Source organism: Calidris pugnax, unplaced genomic scaffold (genome assembly GCF_001431845.1).
Source record: "Calidris pugnax isolate Ruff unplaced genomic scaffold, ASM143184v1 scaffold95, whole genome shotgun sequence".
NCBI lineage: Eukaryota > Metazoa > Chordata > Aves > Charadriiformes > Scolopacidae > Calidris > Calidris pugnax.
The window spans coordinates 6,599,621-6,613,928 of NW_015090885.1; the positions used below are offsets into that span (position 1 = coordinate 6,599,621).

At 42.7% G+C, this 14,308-nt stretch overlaps 1 protein-coding gene across 1 annotated transcript in view; it reads left to right on the forward strand.

The window, feature by feature from the left end:
* The window catches only part of DUSP27 (dual specificity phosphatase 27 (putative)), a 12,333-nt gene extending 2,095 nt beyond the window's left edge, over window positions 1-10,238 (forward strand). The window contains exons 3-6 of the mRNA XM_014947442.1: window positions 1,607-1,701; window positions 3,047-3,278; window positions 4,031-4,248; window positions 6,454-10,238. Of these exons, the coding sequence (XP_014802928.1) occupies window positions 1,607-1,701; window positions 3,047-3,278; window positions 4,031-4,248; window positions 6,454-9,290 (3,382 nt within the window). The 3' untranslated portion in view covers window positions 9,291-10,238. The remainder of the gene's footprint in view (window positions 1-1,606; window positions 1,702-3,046; window positions 3,279-4,030; window positions 4,249-6,453) is intronic.
* Window positions 10,239-14,308: the final 4,070 nt, after the last annotated feature.

A 14,308-nucleotide genomic window follows, 5' to 3' on the forward strand; every position in this document is an offset into this window, starting at 1 on the left:
ATCCTGTCCTGTGCCCTTTTTACAAGTTTTTTTGTCTGAATACATGGTATTTCCGCTTTCCCTGTTATAATCAGTTCACTTATTTCTCAGCTGATCTTCTAATTTAACAGAATTCTCCTGCTTTCAAAATGTGTTTTTTTTTTTTTTTTTTGGTCCCTTTTTTCTTGCTGTCAGTGCCAAAAGCAATGATGCAAATGGCAAGGTCCTTCCCAACCACAATGAGGCCCTTGAAGCATCCAGATCTGGGCAGCTCTGCACTTCTCTGTTTCATGGATGCTTGTGGCAGCTACAGGTAAACGGTGTTGAGGCTGTGCTGGCAGATTATCTTTTTATTAGCTGTTATCTTTTATTGAGCTTGGAGACAACTTTTACAGCAAAAGGAATTGAAAGCAGGGCATAGCTGCAAATTTGTGTCAGTTCCTGTAAATGAGACTGAGACTCCCCTTGCTCATCTCATAAACTCCTTTGAAGACCTAGAAAAGGATTACTTTCAGTCATGGTTGACAAGTGCTGGAACCCAACTAAATGACCTAGACGAGCCCATTAAGTGGTGTCCAATGGCTGTGCCCTCCATTTTGATTCTGGAGAATTAAAGTAGTCTAGTTCTCCAGACACTTTGATGCACCCTGACTGCACATTAATCACCCTTCCTCTCCTGCATTAATTAAACAAAAACAAACACTGTGTTGCAAGTAATGCAGGCCTGCATTGCCAGACAGCTGCAGATGGCAGCAAACTTGTTTTAATGATCTGTACCATCTATTTGGAAGGAAATGTAGAGGGTGTGCATCAGGGAAAAAGCTCTGTAAAATATTTTGTTAAGATGATCTAAGTAAGAAGAGAGGATTTGCTTAGATTGTACAGGTGGACCCAGATGGAAATATATTTGTTTTCAAGATTGTGGTCCTTTTTTGCTTAACAGAAACTTATGCTGTGTGTCAAAGAACTCCCTTCAAAGTTGTTTGTGGGTTTCATAGCTGTTTCTGACCTGCAGTTAGACAACACGGGCATGTGAGTGGAGAGACTGACCACAGATTCATGCTGTGAGGTGACCAATGTACTGAGTACTGAGGGAGAGATTCACAGGCTTCAATCTTCATGCTGGCATTGCAGCTCACGGCAATTAGCTAACAGAAAAGAACCCCAACAGTTTTCTGACATAATCTGTTCTGAATTGTTTGATAAAATTCTAGTTAGGACAATGCTTATGTCTGTCTGTCTAAGCGAGAGCTACTTGTGAGACTATTCTTTGTGACCCACCCACCTCGCAGTCTCAAACCAGACACTGATCTTCTCTACCCAAAACCTCCTCCACCAGTCCATTCTCTTGCAATCCCAGCCCATTGCAACTCCTCCCCATGGGACCTCTCTACATCCTGCAAACACTGGATACCCAGGCATATTTGAAGCCTGTAGCATCACACTGGAAAGCAGGGTGGGGATGAGGGGTGGGAGAAGAGTGGGGACTTCCTTTCTACCGTCAAAGGATCCTCCCTGCTCCAGTTCCCTACTGCTTTCTTCTGGAATGGCTGAAAAGGGCTAAAGTCCTGGAGAAGGGATCCCAGTGGAGGGCATTGTCCTAATAGGCAGTGTGGTTGGTTGGCAGGTATTCAGTGATATCGGACACTGATACAGAGAGCATCTTCATGGAGCCAATCCATCTGTCATCTGCTGTGGCTGCCAAACAAATAATCAATGAAGGTAAGAGGAGGAAAGGTAAAAGAACTGTGTAAGTAATAGAGACTGGAGTTGCACTTGTTTTGCCAGAGATCTCAGCCAGAGATCCTAAAATGATAAAAAAGCCTTTATGAGAAAACCCCACCTGAGGTAGAGGTGAAAACCACAAAGAAATAACAATTTAGAGAGAGGTTTGGTGGCTTCCTTTGAAGCGGTGTACTGAATCTGTGACAGAATCATATACTGCAGTGATGAACACAGTTTGATCACTGGTTGCTCGCTGCAACAAACTGACTAGACTAGGCTAGACTAGAGTAGAATATTTCCGTTGGAAGGGACCTACAACAATCATAGAATCATCATAGAATGGTTTCAGTTGGAAGGAACCATAAAGATGATCTAGTTCCAACCTCCCTGCTATGAGCAGGGACACCTTACACTAGACCAAGTTGCTCAAAGCCCCATCCAGCCTGGTCTTGAACACTTTTCTGGGCAACCTGTTCCAGTGCCTCACCACCCTAATAGTGAAAAATTTCTTCTTGATATCTAACCTTAATATACCTTCTTCTAGTTCAAAGCCATTACTCCTTATCCTATTGCTACATGCCTTTGTAGAAAATCTCTCCCCAGCTGTCTTGTAGGCCCACTTCAGATACTGGAAGGCTGCTATAAGGTCTCTGTAGAGCCTGCTCTTCTCCAGGCTGAGCAACCCCAACTCTGTCAGCCTGTCTTCATAGGAGAAGAGCTCCAGCTCTCTGATCATCTTCGTGGCCCTCCTCTGGACCTGTAAAGAACAATCATCTAGTCCAACTGCCTGACCACTTCAGAGCTGACCTAAAGCTAAAGCATGTTATTAAGGGCATTGTCCAAATGCTTCTTAAACACTGACAGGGATGGGGCATCAACCACCTCTCTAGGAAGCTTGTTGCAGTGTTTGACTACCTTCTCGGTAAAGAAATGCTTCCTAATGTCCAGTCTGAATCTCTTCTGACTGACGTAGCTTTGAACCATTCCCTCGTGTCCTATCACTGGATACCAGGGAGATCAGCGCCTCCCTCTCCACTTCCCCTCCTCAGGAAGCTGTAGAGAGTGACTGCATTCTTCTGGGGCTGGAATGAGCACGCCCTTAACTCCCAGGCCTTTGGCCCATGGGGGTCTCTGGACTGAGAGGACAGGTTTATGCTCCTCCCATTACTAACTACCTCGAGGCTACTAGATAAGCATGTATGTGCACACATTGCAGACAGGACAGTGTGAAATTATTGGGGAAAAAAGCAAGCCACAAGGCTTGTCCCAGGAACAAAGAATGACAGGTCATATATTTGCATTGTTTTTACTTGCTTTTAGTTACAATGTCAGTTTATTCCAGAACTGAAGACAAAGGACACCAAGGTAGAGTCAGTGTGTCCCAGGATGTTAGAGTCTGCACAGCAGCTGATGGTGGAAGACCTGTACAACCGAGTTAAGGAAAAGATTGATGACACCAGCTTGTTCAACACGCCATGTGTGATGGACTTGCAGAGGGCCCTTGTGAAGGACAGGCTGGAGACCCCCAGGGATGCTGTGGATGAAGTCTGGCCTAATGTCTTCATAGCAGAAAAGTGAGTGTCAGCTTTTGTTATCAAGTTGCACAAGATTCCCAGTGAAGGGTCAGATGGAACCACTGAAGGCATGTATTACATGCACATAATCCCTTTCTTCCCCAGAGAGCCCTAAAGTGTTTTTCAGAATAGGTTTACAAAGATCTCTGCGCGCTGAAAAGTAAATACTTCTAGAATAGAATCAGCAGCTTTCCTACACTATTTTGATGCTTCAATAATTTAGGAGAGGAAAAGGCAAATGAGCCCAAATTACACTGTTCTGATTGGATTTGGCCCTGAAATTGGGACTAAAGTCTTTACTATGTAAAAGAGAGCTAAACAAGGAATGCCATAGCAAATATTGAGTGGGAATGGTTTGGTCTTCTGTACCACGGCTCAGCTGTCTGAGACACCTGTGCAAGTAGCCAGGCAGAATTAGAAGGGGATATAGTGTAAAGCATCAATTACAGAGTGATAAAAATTGAGAAATAAGTAAACAGCCTGAACCTAGGATGGCAGAATGAGTTTAAAATCAAGCTGGAGCGGAAACGAGCATGCAGCTCTGCTGGCGAGTGCAGGGTTTGCATTTTCTTTTCCCAGTGAGTATTGGAAAGAAATACCTGTAGAACTCTCAAAGGACATTAAGGTCTGAGTGGAGCCGCATGTTGGAGGACTTAACGCAGACTGGGAGCTCTGTAGACCTTGTAGCAGACAGCTTCTTCCCTACCCAAAATAGGAGCACTGATACCTACCTTTTTTTTTCCTTTCTGAAGAAGTGTTGCAGTGAATAAAAGCCGTTTGAAGAGACTGGGGATCACACATGTCTTGAACGCAGCTCATGGCACAGGTGTATATACAGGACCAGGTTTCTACAACGGTCTAAATATCCAATACCTGGGCATCGAAGTGGATGATTTTCCAGACATGGATATCTCCAAACACTTCCGCCCAGCTGCAGAGTTCCTTGACGAAGCACTGCTGACTTACAGAGGTAAGAGGAGAAGCTTACAGTGGTAAGTGCTTGGGAATTAATAGGTGGATAAACAATGGATAAAAACTCTGATAAACAACTGATGACGTATTTGTAACTGGGTAGAAGGCAGATGCTTTATTGTTTGCATGCAGTTGCAGTGAACACTTCTTGCCCGCTTTTTCCCATGCCTCATTCAAAACAGGAGGGGGGCAAACAAATGAGAGGAGGCAGCCCAGCAGCCCCTGCTGCAAGCCCCATGTCTTTAGACTCAAACTGGCTGAGAGCCACCTTCCTCAGCTGCTTTGAAAGTACCCTACTGTTGCAAAGAGGTGAAGCCCTGCTCAAATAAATATGTATTTTTCATATTGATATTATATAATAGCGTATAGATGGATATATTCATGTACACTGCGAGTTCCAGTTTTGCCAGGATGCTTACTACAAAAGAACAGGCTGATTTCGTAGAACAATCCAAACAGCTGGATTAAACCACCCAGGCTACTGTATAATTTGCTGGACTCCAATTCCATGGCAACTGTTATTCTGTGGACCTCCAGTGCGTGCTGGTCAATTTGTTGCAGCTTCAGTGGACAGTTTGGAATATCTTTATGGAATTCAATATGAAAATGAACACCACAATCAGTGATATCACTGATACTCTTCACATATGTATTCAACGCGTACAATTTTTGTAGAGAGGCAACGGGTTACCTCCTAGTAGAAGAGACAGTGAGAAAAGTGAGAAGTTTTGTTAGTATACAGGAAAAGTTGAGCCGATAGCTGACCAACACCACCACGAGGAGGGACATTCTACCCATCTATGTTCTTCCTCATAACTCCTGTTGCTACCCTTGGCATAGTACAGATGCTTACTGCTGCGGGCACTCATCGATCCTTCAACTCACTAACCCAGCAAAAATGACAGCCCAGGCAGGAAGAGGTGGTTTTCCATTGGGTTGGTGAGCTGAACCGGCTCATTAAAGGGCCCAGCGAGTACCAGAGCTGACAAGGGAAAGGCTGCACAGAGACAGAGGAGCCTTGAAAGAAAGGAGACAAATGAGATTTCCCCCTTTTTGTGAGCTGTTAGATAGGCTTTACCGGTTGTTAAAACACTTGGAAGGCAACTGAGACTTTTCATACTAAGAAAGGTGTAAAAACGATGTTCGGATTGTAAGAATAGGTACATTGGGTAAATACTGGCGGTAACATATTGGGAGTCAGGAAGGTGGTGTTTATACTGGCTTCATTAAGTTTCAGTGCAAACAGTTTAATTAAACTGCAGTTTATCACACATTTAGAAACAGTAATTTCAGTTATTTGCAAGCTAGCAAAGCCTCATTTATGCTCTTTTCATATTTACAAACTTTTATTTAACTGTAATTTGCCATAAAAGTAACTCTCAAAAAAATTCTTCTGTGCCAAAGCTTAGTTTCTGCAAGAGGTGGTTTCTCTATAAATGCCATGAAATAAAGCAGGTCCTCGTCTTTGATTCTAGCTCTTGCAGTCACTGTTCACAGAATGGTGGGTCCCAGTAGTTTGACACAGCAGTATCAGTTTGTCAGAGTCAAAATCAGCTCTCTTCTCCTAGTTGCCTGGTTCTGCTGTTGAGATATACTATGTCTCTGGCCTCCAGCCAGTCTACATGTAACTGACTGTACCTTGCAAAATAGCAGATTTGGATTCTGGCAAAAATATAATTAAATTAATTTAAAATTGTATTTAAGTCCTATAATGTGCTTTATAAAAATGCAAGTTATTTGCTTATCCTTCCAATACCTTCCTGGAGGCTAATGCTAATATCTCCCCTTTTACATATGGGGAAGCTGAAGCATGGAAAGCTTAAATATCTTACTCTAAATCAGCCAGCAAGTCAACAATATGGTATCACTTGTCTTTCTAATACCTGTTAAAAGCTTTTGATTATTTGGGGAGGTGAACTGTATAGATGAAAATATAAATATTGTTTTGATTGTTTTAAAATGTGCCTGCCCACAGCTTGTGAAATGAATGTGGTTTTTATTCATATATATATAGATTTTTATTAAGATAAAGCTAAAAAATATTTGTTATTGTTTTCAGTCACTGAAACATATAACATGTCTATTTTTTAACACTATTCAGAGAATGCTTTTGTGCTACATATCAGAGTAACCTCTTTATGTTATCAGAAATAGCTGATTACTTTTATATTATTATTTATACTACTATATTATATATCTGTAGGCAAAATCCTTGTCAGCAGTGAAATGGGAATCAGTCGCTCAGCTGTGTTGGTGGCTGCTTACCTGATGATCTACCACCATATGACTGTTCTGGAGGCTCTGATGACTCTGAGGAAGAAGCGTGCTATTTACCCCAATGATGGCTTTCTGAAACAGCTAAGGGAGCTCAATGAGCAATTGTTGGAGGAACGAGAGTTGGAGCACACTGGAGATGAAGAAGTCACTCCTAGTCAAAGTCCTGTTGTCCATGCACGGACTTCTTCCCGGCTGTCTGGAGCTGGGGACTCAGAAAGCGTTATGGGAGCCAAAGCCCACTCCATCACAGTAGAAGAAGAGGAGACCAGCAGCCTGCTGGGTAGTTTTATGAGCTCTTCATCAGTGGAAAAAACTAGCTGGGTTTCCAAACACTCCACCCTCATCAGTGAGGAGGAAGAGGAACAGTTGTATAAGGAATGGAGGAAGAAACAAGGCCTGCCTGCAAAGGAACCAGGAGGTAACAGTGGAAGAAGAACATCTCCAAAATTTCTGGATCAGGAAGGAGAACAATCTGAGGAGGATATGGAACAGAGGATCCATGACTGGCAGTGCAGAAATGAGAAATACCAAATGGAGGGTCCACCCAGGGAGGAGGATGGAGATTCCAGCATGGGAGGAAGACCTTACCCATCAGGTGAATTCAGTGACGTTGAGAGTGTGAGCAGTTTTGAGATCCGAACCCTAAAACAACAGCTGGAAGCCAGTAGCTTTAGCAGGATGAGGAGGAGCCGCTCAGGCTCTACATCTTCAGAGAGCACTTGGGACATGTGGAACCAGAGGCTTCTGGAGATTGAGAAGGAAGCTGCTCAGAGGTATCATTCTAAGAATAAAAATTGTGGGGAGAGACACTCCCCAGAAACAGGAAGAAAGGAGAGAGATGTGGATGAGGAGAGTGTGTTTTCAGACAGTAGCTCCTTTTACAATTTCTGCCAAAAGAACAAAGACAAGCTGACTCCTCTAGAAAGGTGGAAGGTCAAAAGGATCCAGTTTGGCTTTCACAAGAAGGATTTAGAACCATCATCATCTTCTGCACCATCTCCAGCAGAAGATGGCAGTCAGGCAGGTGAGGAGGGGACAGAAGGGAAGAGTTTGTCAGATATTAACCTGAGTGCTTACCAGGCTTGGAAAATGAAGCGGCAGAAGAAGGTGGGCAGTGAAAGCAAGGAGGAATTTGTGGAGTTTGCCAAAAGTGAGGATTCTGCTTCAGCTAAAAAGAAGCAGAGGCGTGTAGAGCTCCTTGAACGTTCAAAGAAAATTTTAGAAGAAAGCCAGTCCATGTGCAGCTGGGAGACAGACAGCACGATGAGTGGGAGTATCCCACGATCAGCTTTCTGGCCCTCAGCGCCTTCTGCAAGCGGTGCTGAGGATGCAGCTTCTGCAATGAGCATGCAGACAAATCATTCATCTTTATCACAGAGCAGAAGCAGCACAGGGGCAATGCAGCATCAGATGCCGAGTGTACCCCTTCCTAATCTCCCAGTTGGCCCCGGTGACACAATATCCATGGCAAGCATTCAGAACTGGATTGCTAATGTGGTCAGTGAAACCATTGCTCAAAAGCAAAATGAGATCATGATGCTGTCCCGTCCATCATCTGCAATGGCCTCCAGCGTAATGTCAGGAGACCTTGGCAGGCGTGTAGAAGATGATAAGTTTTCTCTTCTCAGTGGTCAGAGTGGATCATCACTTGCTACCTCTCAGCTTCGCCAGCAGGACATGCACAGGGCTGAGTCTCAGTCTGTCCTGTCTTGCAATACCTCAGCGAGCGCAAGGACAGAAGGGACTAGTTCAAACATGAAGACAACACAGACAAGCAAGCCACTGTACAGCCTCTTTGCTGATGATATTGACCTGAAGAAACTCAGGAGGAAGGAGAAGGAGATGCAAATGGAAATGAGAGAGAAAATGTCAGATTATCAAGTTGAAAAAGTGATCAGAGACAATAAACGTAGCACTTTATTTAAAAAAAAGGTGATCAAAGGAGAGGAAAATGAAGATGACAGAGAGAGTACAACAAGCAGCCACAGGCGCCCCTTGCAAGCAGATCTTGAGAGAACCGATACAGGCTTTGATCTGTCCAGTCAACCTGCAAACACAGGTGTACCAAAGTCAGAGACAGAGACTGATATTACCAAGTGGCTCAGTGGCCTGAAAGCAGAAAGAGAACCACCATCATATTACGATCAAAGTGAGAAGGTTAGAGAGAAATATAGCAAATCATCCAAAGTTAGAGAGATGGATTCTGAAACATCCAGTTACAGATTCTCCAGATCCCAAAGAGAAGAGCTAGACAGCTGTTCTTCCTATGAGTCAAAAGGAGATTCACTGAGAACCATGTCAAGATTTTCCTCTGCTTCTGCAAAAGAGGACAAAAAGATGTACAAGTTCACAAGGTCAAGGGTTAGTGAGACAACAAGTTCCAGAGAAAAGAGCCCAGAGCTGCATGTTTTCAGCCGAACACCTGAACCATCCTTTGACTCTGAATCCCCTGAACCATCTACACAGAGTCGAATTAGATCTCATCATGTGGAGGCGTGTGAAGAGGAGGCCAAGTCAGACTTGTCAGAATTTGGAGCTAAGAGAAAGTTCACCCAGAGCTTTTCAAAGTCTGAAGAGGATGGAAAGAAGGAGGCAAAAGTGGAACAAAGTGAAGAAAGATTTGCATCTAGGCAGTTCTCTCAGTACAGGCGAAGCATGCGTAAAGAAGAGGAAGAAGAGATGGATGATGATGCCATTATTGCTGCTTGGAGAAGCCGACTAGAAGAAACTACGGCAAAGCTCCGGCGGAGAAGGGAAGAGTGACCACGATCAGATTATAGGAACACAAGCAGAGCCACAGAGTCCCTGAATCACTCATCATTATATTTCTGATAATCCTTTGTGGTTTGTAGGGCATTTCCTGCAGATAGTTCTCTTCTTAATCAAAAGCGATAAAGGGAAGAGGTCAAGTTTTGGAAGTGTTTGTGGTTTGTCAGAAAGAAGATGCTAGTATTAAATGATCAATGTAGGTAGGAACACAATGTTAGAAGCCATTAGGAGCCAGACGATGTTTTAGCAGTAAAAGCAAGTAATGGTGGCACCTCAATTCAAAAGACCAATCACATCCCATTTTGGTTATTTCAATTTCCTAGTCTTGTTAAAGACTGGACGTATTTTTTCTAGGATCTTTTTGATCATAAATGGAAGAAGCCAACAGCCTTTTCTAAGAACTTGAAGAATGTTCCTCTTAATCAGTTTTACTTTATACCACTGAGAAGATATTGCCAGGTAGGCTCCATTTTCTGCACCAGTCTTATGAATGTCTACAGAAATAAGACAGTTCAGGGGAATACATGTATTGTTTTACTTCACCAAGTAGCAAAAGCCAAGTGAAATACTAGAAAAAAGACGATGCTTCCTTCTTTTTAGAAGTTCAGTGCAGTAATGAATGTATTCCTGTGGTACCACTGTTTTCTATTAGATGGAGTTATTTCTGCTCCAGAATGACTGGTTCCTGCTAATGACTTTGGGTCTAAAAAGGAAAAATGCAGTAATATTAACAGCCATCTAAAAATTATGTTCTGATGTAGTTAAAGAGATGGAGTTAGGATTAGTGTTAGGTTAGGCTGGGTTTCTAAAGTAGTGACTCCAGTTTGTTTTTATATATGCAGCTTTGTGTCTATAGTCAGATTGTCATGTATTAATTTTCGAAATGATGGCCTTAAAAGTGATACACAAACTGACCTCATAATAAAATGATGTATAACAAAAGCATTGGTATAAGGCACCATGCACCTAAGGACAGATGGTGTGTCTGCTGAATGTGGTACTTGGAAGCTCATTTTTAGGAGATGGTAGGTTTAGTTGGTGTGTTGCATGTAACATGTTGTTTGTATCATGAGGTACGGAGCCCACTTCTCACAGTGAGTGGAAGGAGCACGGTCTCCATGTTAACTGAGTACACCCAGTAAAGAACCTCAGGTCTTTCCATGTCCTGCAGAGCCTTGTGAGCTTGTGTGGCACAACCTGCTAGGCTGCCACAGCATCACTTGTGTGGCTCGTCTGACGGTGTCTTTGACGCATCAAAGCACCCAACTCTTTGTCACCAGTTAACATCCTCCGCCTCTCTCTTATAAACACGTATGCCAGTTTCTCCTGATTTCTATTCTGGAATTAGCTGTTCCCTCTTCCGTACAGACTGTATTTTGAAACAACAAAACCCTCTGGCAGAGCTAAGTATAAAACAACAATGGAAGGATAATGCAGTATTGCTCTTTCAGAGGAAGTTTTGTCTTTCTTTTTCTTGTCCTATCTTCTCCCTCCCACTGCGACGCTTAGAGCTCACTATTACTATTATGCTAGTACCTCTCCCTGTTTTAATTGTATAATACAGACACTAAGCTCCACAGGGCAAGAGCCTGGTCTTTGTCCTTGTCTGTATGACGCCACACACATCAGCAATGCTATCTAAATAATGGTTACTGATAACAAAATGCAGCTGCCAATTTTCCTAAACTTAGAATCATTTCCCTCAACTGTAACTCACTGATTAGACATTATCCCTGCTTCTCTGAAGATAAAGATGACTCCTTCTGACAGCCAAGACTAGGGCAAATGATAGCTACTTATTGTTAGGTGAATGGAGTCACAAAATCAGGTGATTGAACAATAACAGGGGTAGAAAAATAAGAGAAAGAACATATTTTACTTGTGTGGGTTTTTTTTTTTTTTGAGTAAACTCAGATTACGTTTTTGAAGTACATAAGGAACATGGTCTTGTTAATGTTTCAGGCATCCAGAGATGCTACAAGGCTTAACATGCATATAATGCACTTCTACTACAATATAATATCTAATACACTGCATCCCTTGTTTCTGCATACTTCTGTGAGTTGTATTTTTTGAGAGTAGTGGAATTACAGGCTTTGATCCACATTCTGCGATTTTATATTTAATTTCTGCAATGTGTGTTAGGATAGGCATTTTCTTCTTCATCCCTGGTAAAGTTGCTCTGTGGAAAACAACTCTGCATATGCATATTCGGAGCTTGCTTTAATTTCGGTCTAGAAAAGGTCTTAAATTTCGATGGATCAAAGTGGAAGCGTGCAATACCTGCTGGCACTGAATTTACTTTTTTATCAAAGGCTGGTTCCCTCTGAAAAACCTCTCTCTGGCTTCCTACGGCTGGCTGCTGTTCTCAATAGAAATGTCTGTCCTCTGCAGTACTGTAGGGGGCATCTTGCACTGTGAAAGATGAGCATTATATGATGTAGTAATTGGTTTCATTTTGCACCGTACAGCACAGCCTTTGTTTGGGTAGCATTTTGATTTAAACAGTAATCTAGGTCTGCCGCACAAATAAATTATTCAAGACCGAGGGGCAAGAATATGGTTCTATAACAAGCCTGAGCCAAACCATCCTGATAGTGAGTTTTGACCCTTCTGGGAAAGGGTTAAGTGGGTTCTGCTGACTCACTGAGGTAGGTGGCTTATTAGTTCACTTGTGTAAAAGGGAGATAAAAATGGTTTGCTGGGGAGAGGCCATCTAAGATGCTGGCTGAGCAGTCATGAGGGAGAAGCCTTAGAAATAGCTGAACTTTATTTTCTTATTGCTTATATCCTTGTTAATAAAGCCAAACCCCCAAAGCAATAAGGGGGTGGGGATCATTTTGGACTTCATTCAGTGTACGGCCAGTGCTTGAAAGCGAGAGATGGGAAAGGCTCCAGCTCACAGGTATAAATTACATGAAACAGTGACATAAAGACCTTGCATGGTGAAAATATTAAAGCATTCAGTCATAAGACCAATAACCAGGAGAGACAGAAATGGAGAGGTTGAAGGCAGGCTAGAAAGTCAGGTTTTAAGATGAGAATTTAGAAAGAGATAAGGAATCAGTGAAAGGGGAGAGGTCTGCACAGATTGTTTCAGGTGATCAGAGCTGCAGAGTGAATGGTTTTTCAGCAATGACTCTGGTCTGACACTAGATTAAAAGAGTAGGTAAGTATCCATATTTATCTAGGAAGGATTTTTCAGCAAAGATGTGCTGGGACTGGTATTTTTGCTCAGCGTCAGTTTGCTGCTGGAGGCAGGAGGGGGTTTTTTGGCATTGTATAGTGGAAGGTGAAAGTGCAAGGAGCATCCATACAGTCAGTTAAGAATATAAACACAGGAACATCAGAAAAGCTGTATGGGGTCAGACCAAAGGTCCATCTGGCTCAATATCCTGTCTCCGACAGAGAACAACAGTGAATGCCTAGGGAAGAATATAAGAGCAGTGATATAAATGATATTTCCCCTGCATGATCTTCCAGCTTCTAATCATTTGCAACTCAAGGACTTCCTAAGCCAGATGTGATATTTTTGTATTTAATAGCCCTGGATAGATTTTCCTTCTATGGAGGTGCCTAGTCATTTTTGAGTTATAACCGTTATAGCCTTGTGATCTCTTGTGGCAAGGAGTCCCACAACTTACTCTACACTGAATGCTAAGCCATCTCCTTCTTGTCCACTGCCCATTAGCCTCATTTGATGTCAAGATGATCTCTTGCTGCTATCTACATGCCTCACAGGATTTTACCCACCTCTATCGTTATACCCCATCCTTAGCTCTCCGTTTTCAGCCTGAGTTACTCATCCCTCACATGGGAACTTCTCCATGTCTCAGATCATCCTGGCTGTTCTTCTCTGAACAATTCTCAGTTCTGCTTTGTTGTGTTTGAGATGAGGGACCAAACTGCACACAGTATTCAGGTGCAGGTGCAGCAGGGATTTATCCTGTGGCATAATGACCTTCCTTATTCTGTTCTGTCTTCCTTCCCTATTAGCTCCTAACAGCTTGCATGCTTTTTTGGCCATTTCTGAGCACCAAGGTGACATTTTCATGGAACTGTTTATTATAGCCACAAAATCTTTTTGCTGGATGGCAATGGTCAGCTCCAAGACCTTCATTTTATATGTTAAGTTTTCTCATGTGTAATTGTTATAATTTTTGAGAAACCCATAACAATTTATTGTTGTTTAGACAATCTATCACCTGATGACGCCTCCCCACTCAAAAAGGGTAGTCAGGGAAAGCAAGGAAACATGAGGGTTGAAACATAAATACATTTAATAGGATACGACTAAATAATTAACAATAATACTAAAGAATCAGTATTAATACTGATATTGATATAAGATACACAGGAATTATACTCAGCCAGTTCTATCAGCAGGAAGCTGTGCACTCCCAGCAGTGGACAGCAAATGTGGGACACTGCGAGCGCAATGGCTTCAGGAGGAAGGGAAGGGCTCAGGGTCCAGCACCAGGGCAAGGAGTTATCAGGCTCACCACCATCAAGAGAGAGAGCTACGCAGCAAACTTTTCTAATTTAAATTGAATGTGATGTTCATGGTATGAAGTAACCCTGTTGGCCAGCCTGGGTCAAGTGCCCAGGCCTTCCTCCTCCTCATCCCTGCACCTGGCAAGGCTCGAAAACACTAAGACCTTGAATCCCACAGAGCATGGCTGGCTATAAAGTAAAGATTTTCACGAATGCAGATACTAGAGTCTTCTAAAAGTGCAGTTTTCCCCAGCATTAGAAAAAAAGTTAGTCCTGTGTTGCTCAATCCAGGACAGTAATGCTTAACATTTATTAGTCTTGAATTTCATCTGCCATCTTAGTGCTCAGTCTCTACGTCTCATTAAGTCCTGCATTTTTTCACAGCCAGCCTCTCATTTCCACCACTCTGTTTCCTCAATGTCCTTTGAACAATACAGAAACTCAGAGTATGTGGGGAACAAAGAAGCTAAGGAGGGATACGTGAGAGAGAAACCCATTTGATGTTGGCTTGAATGAAG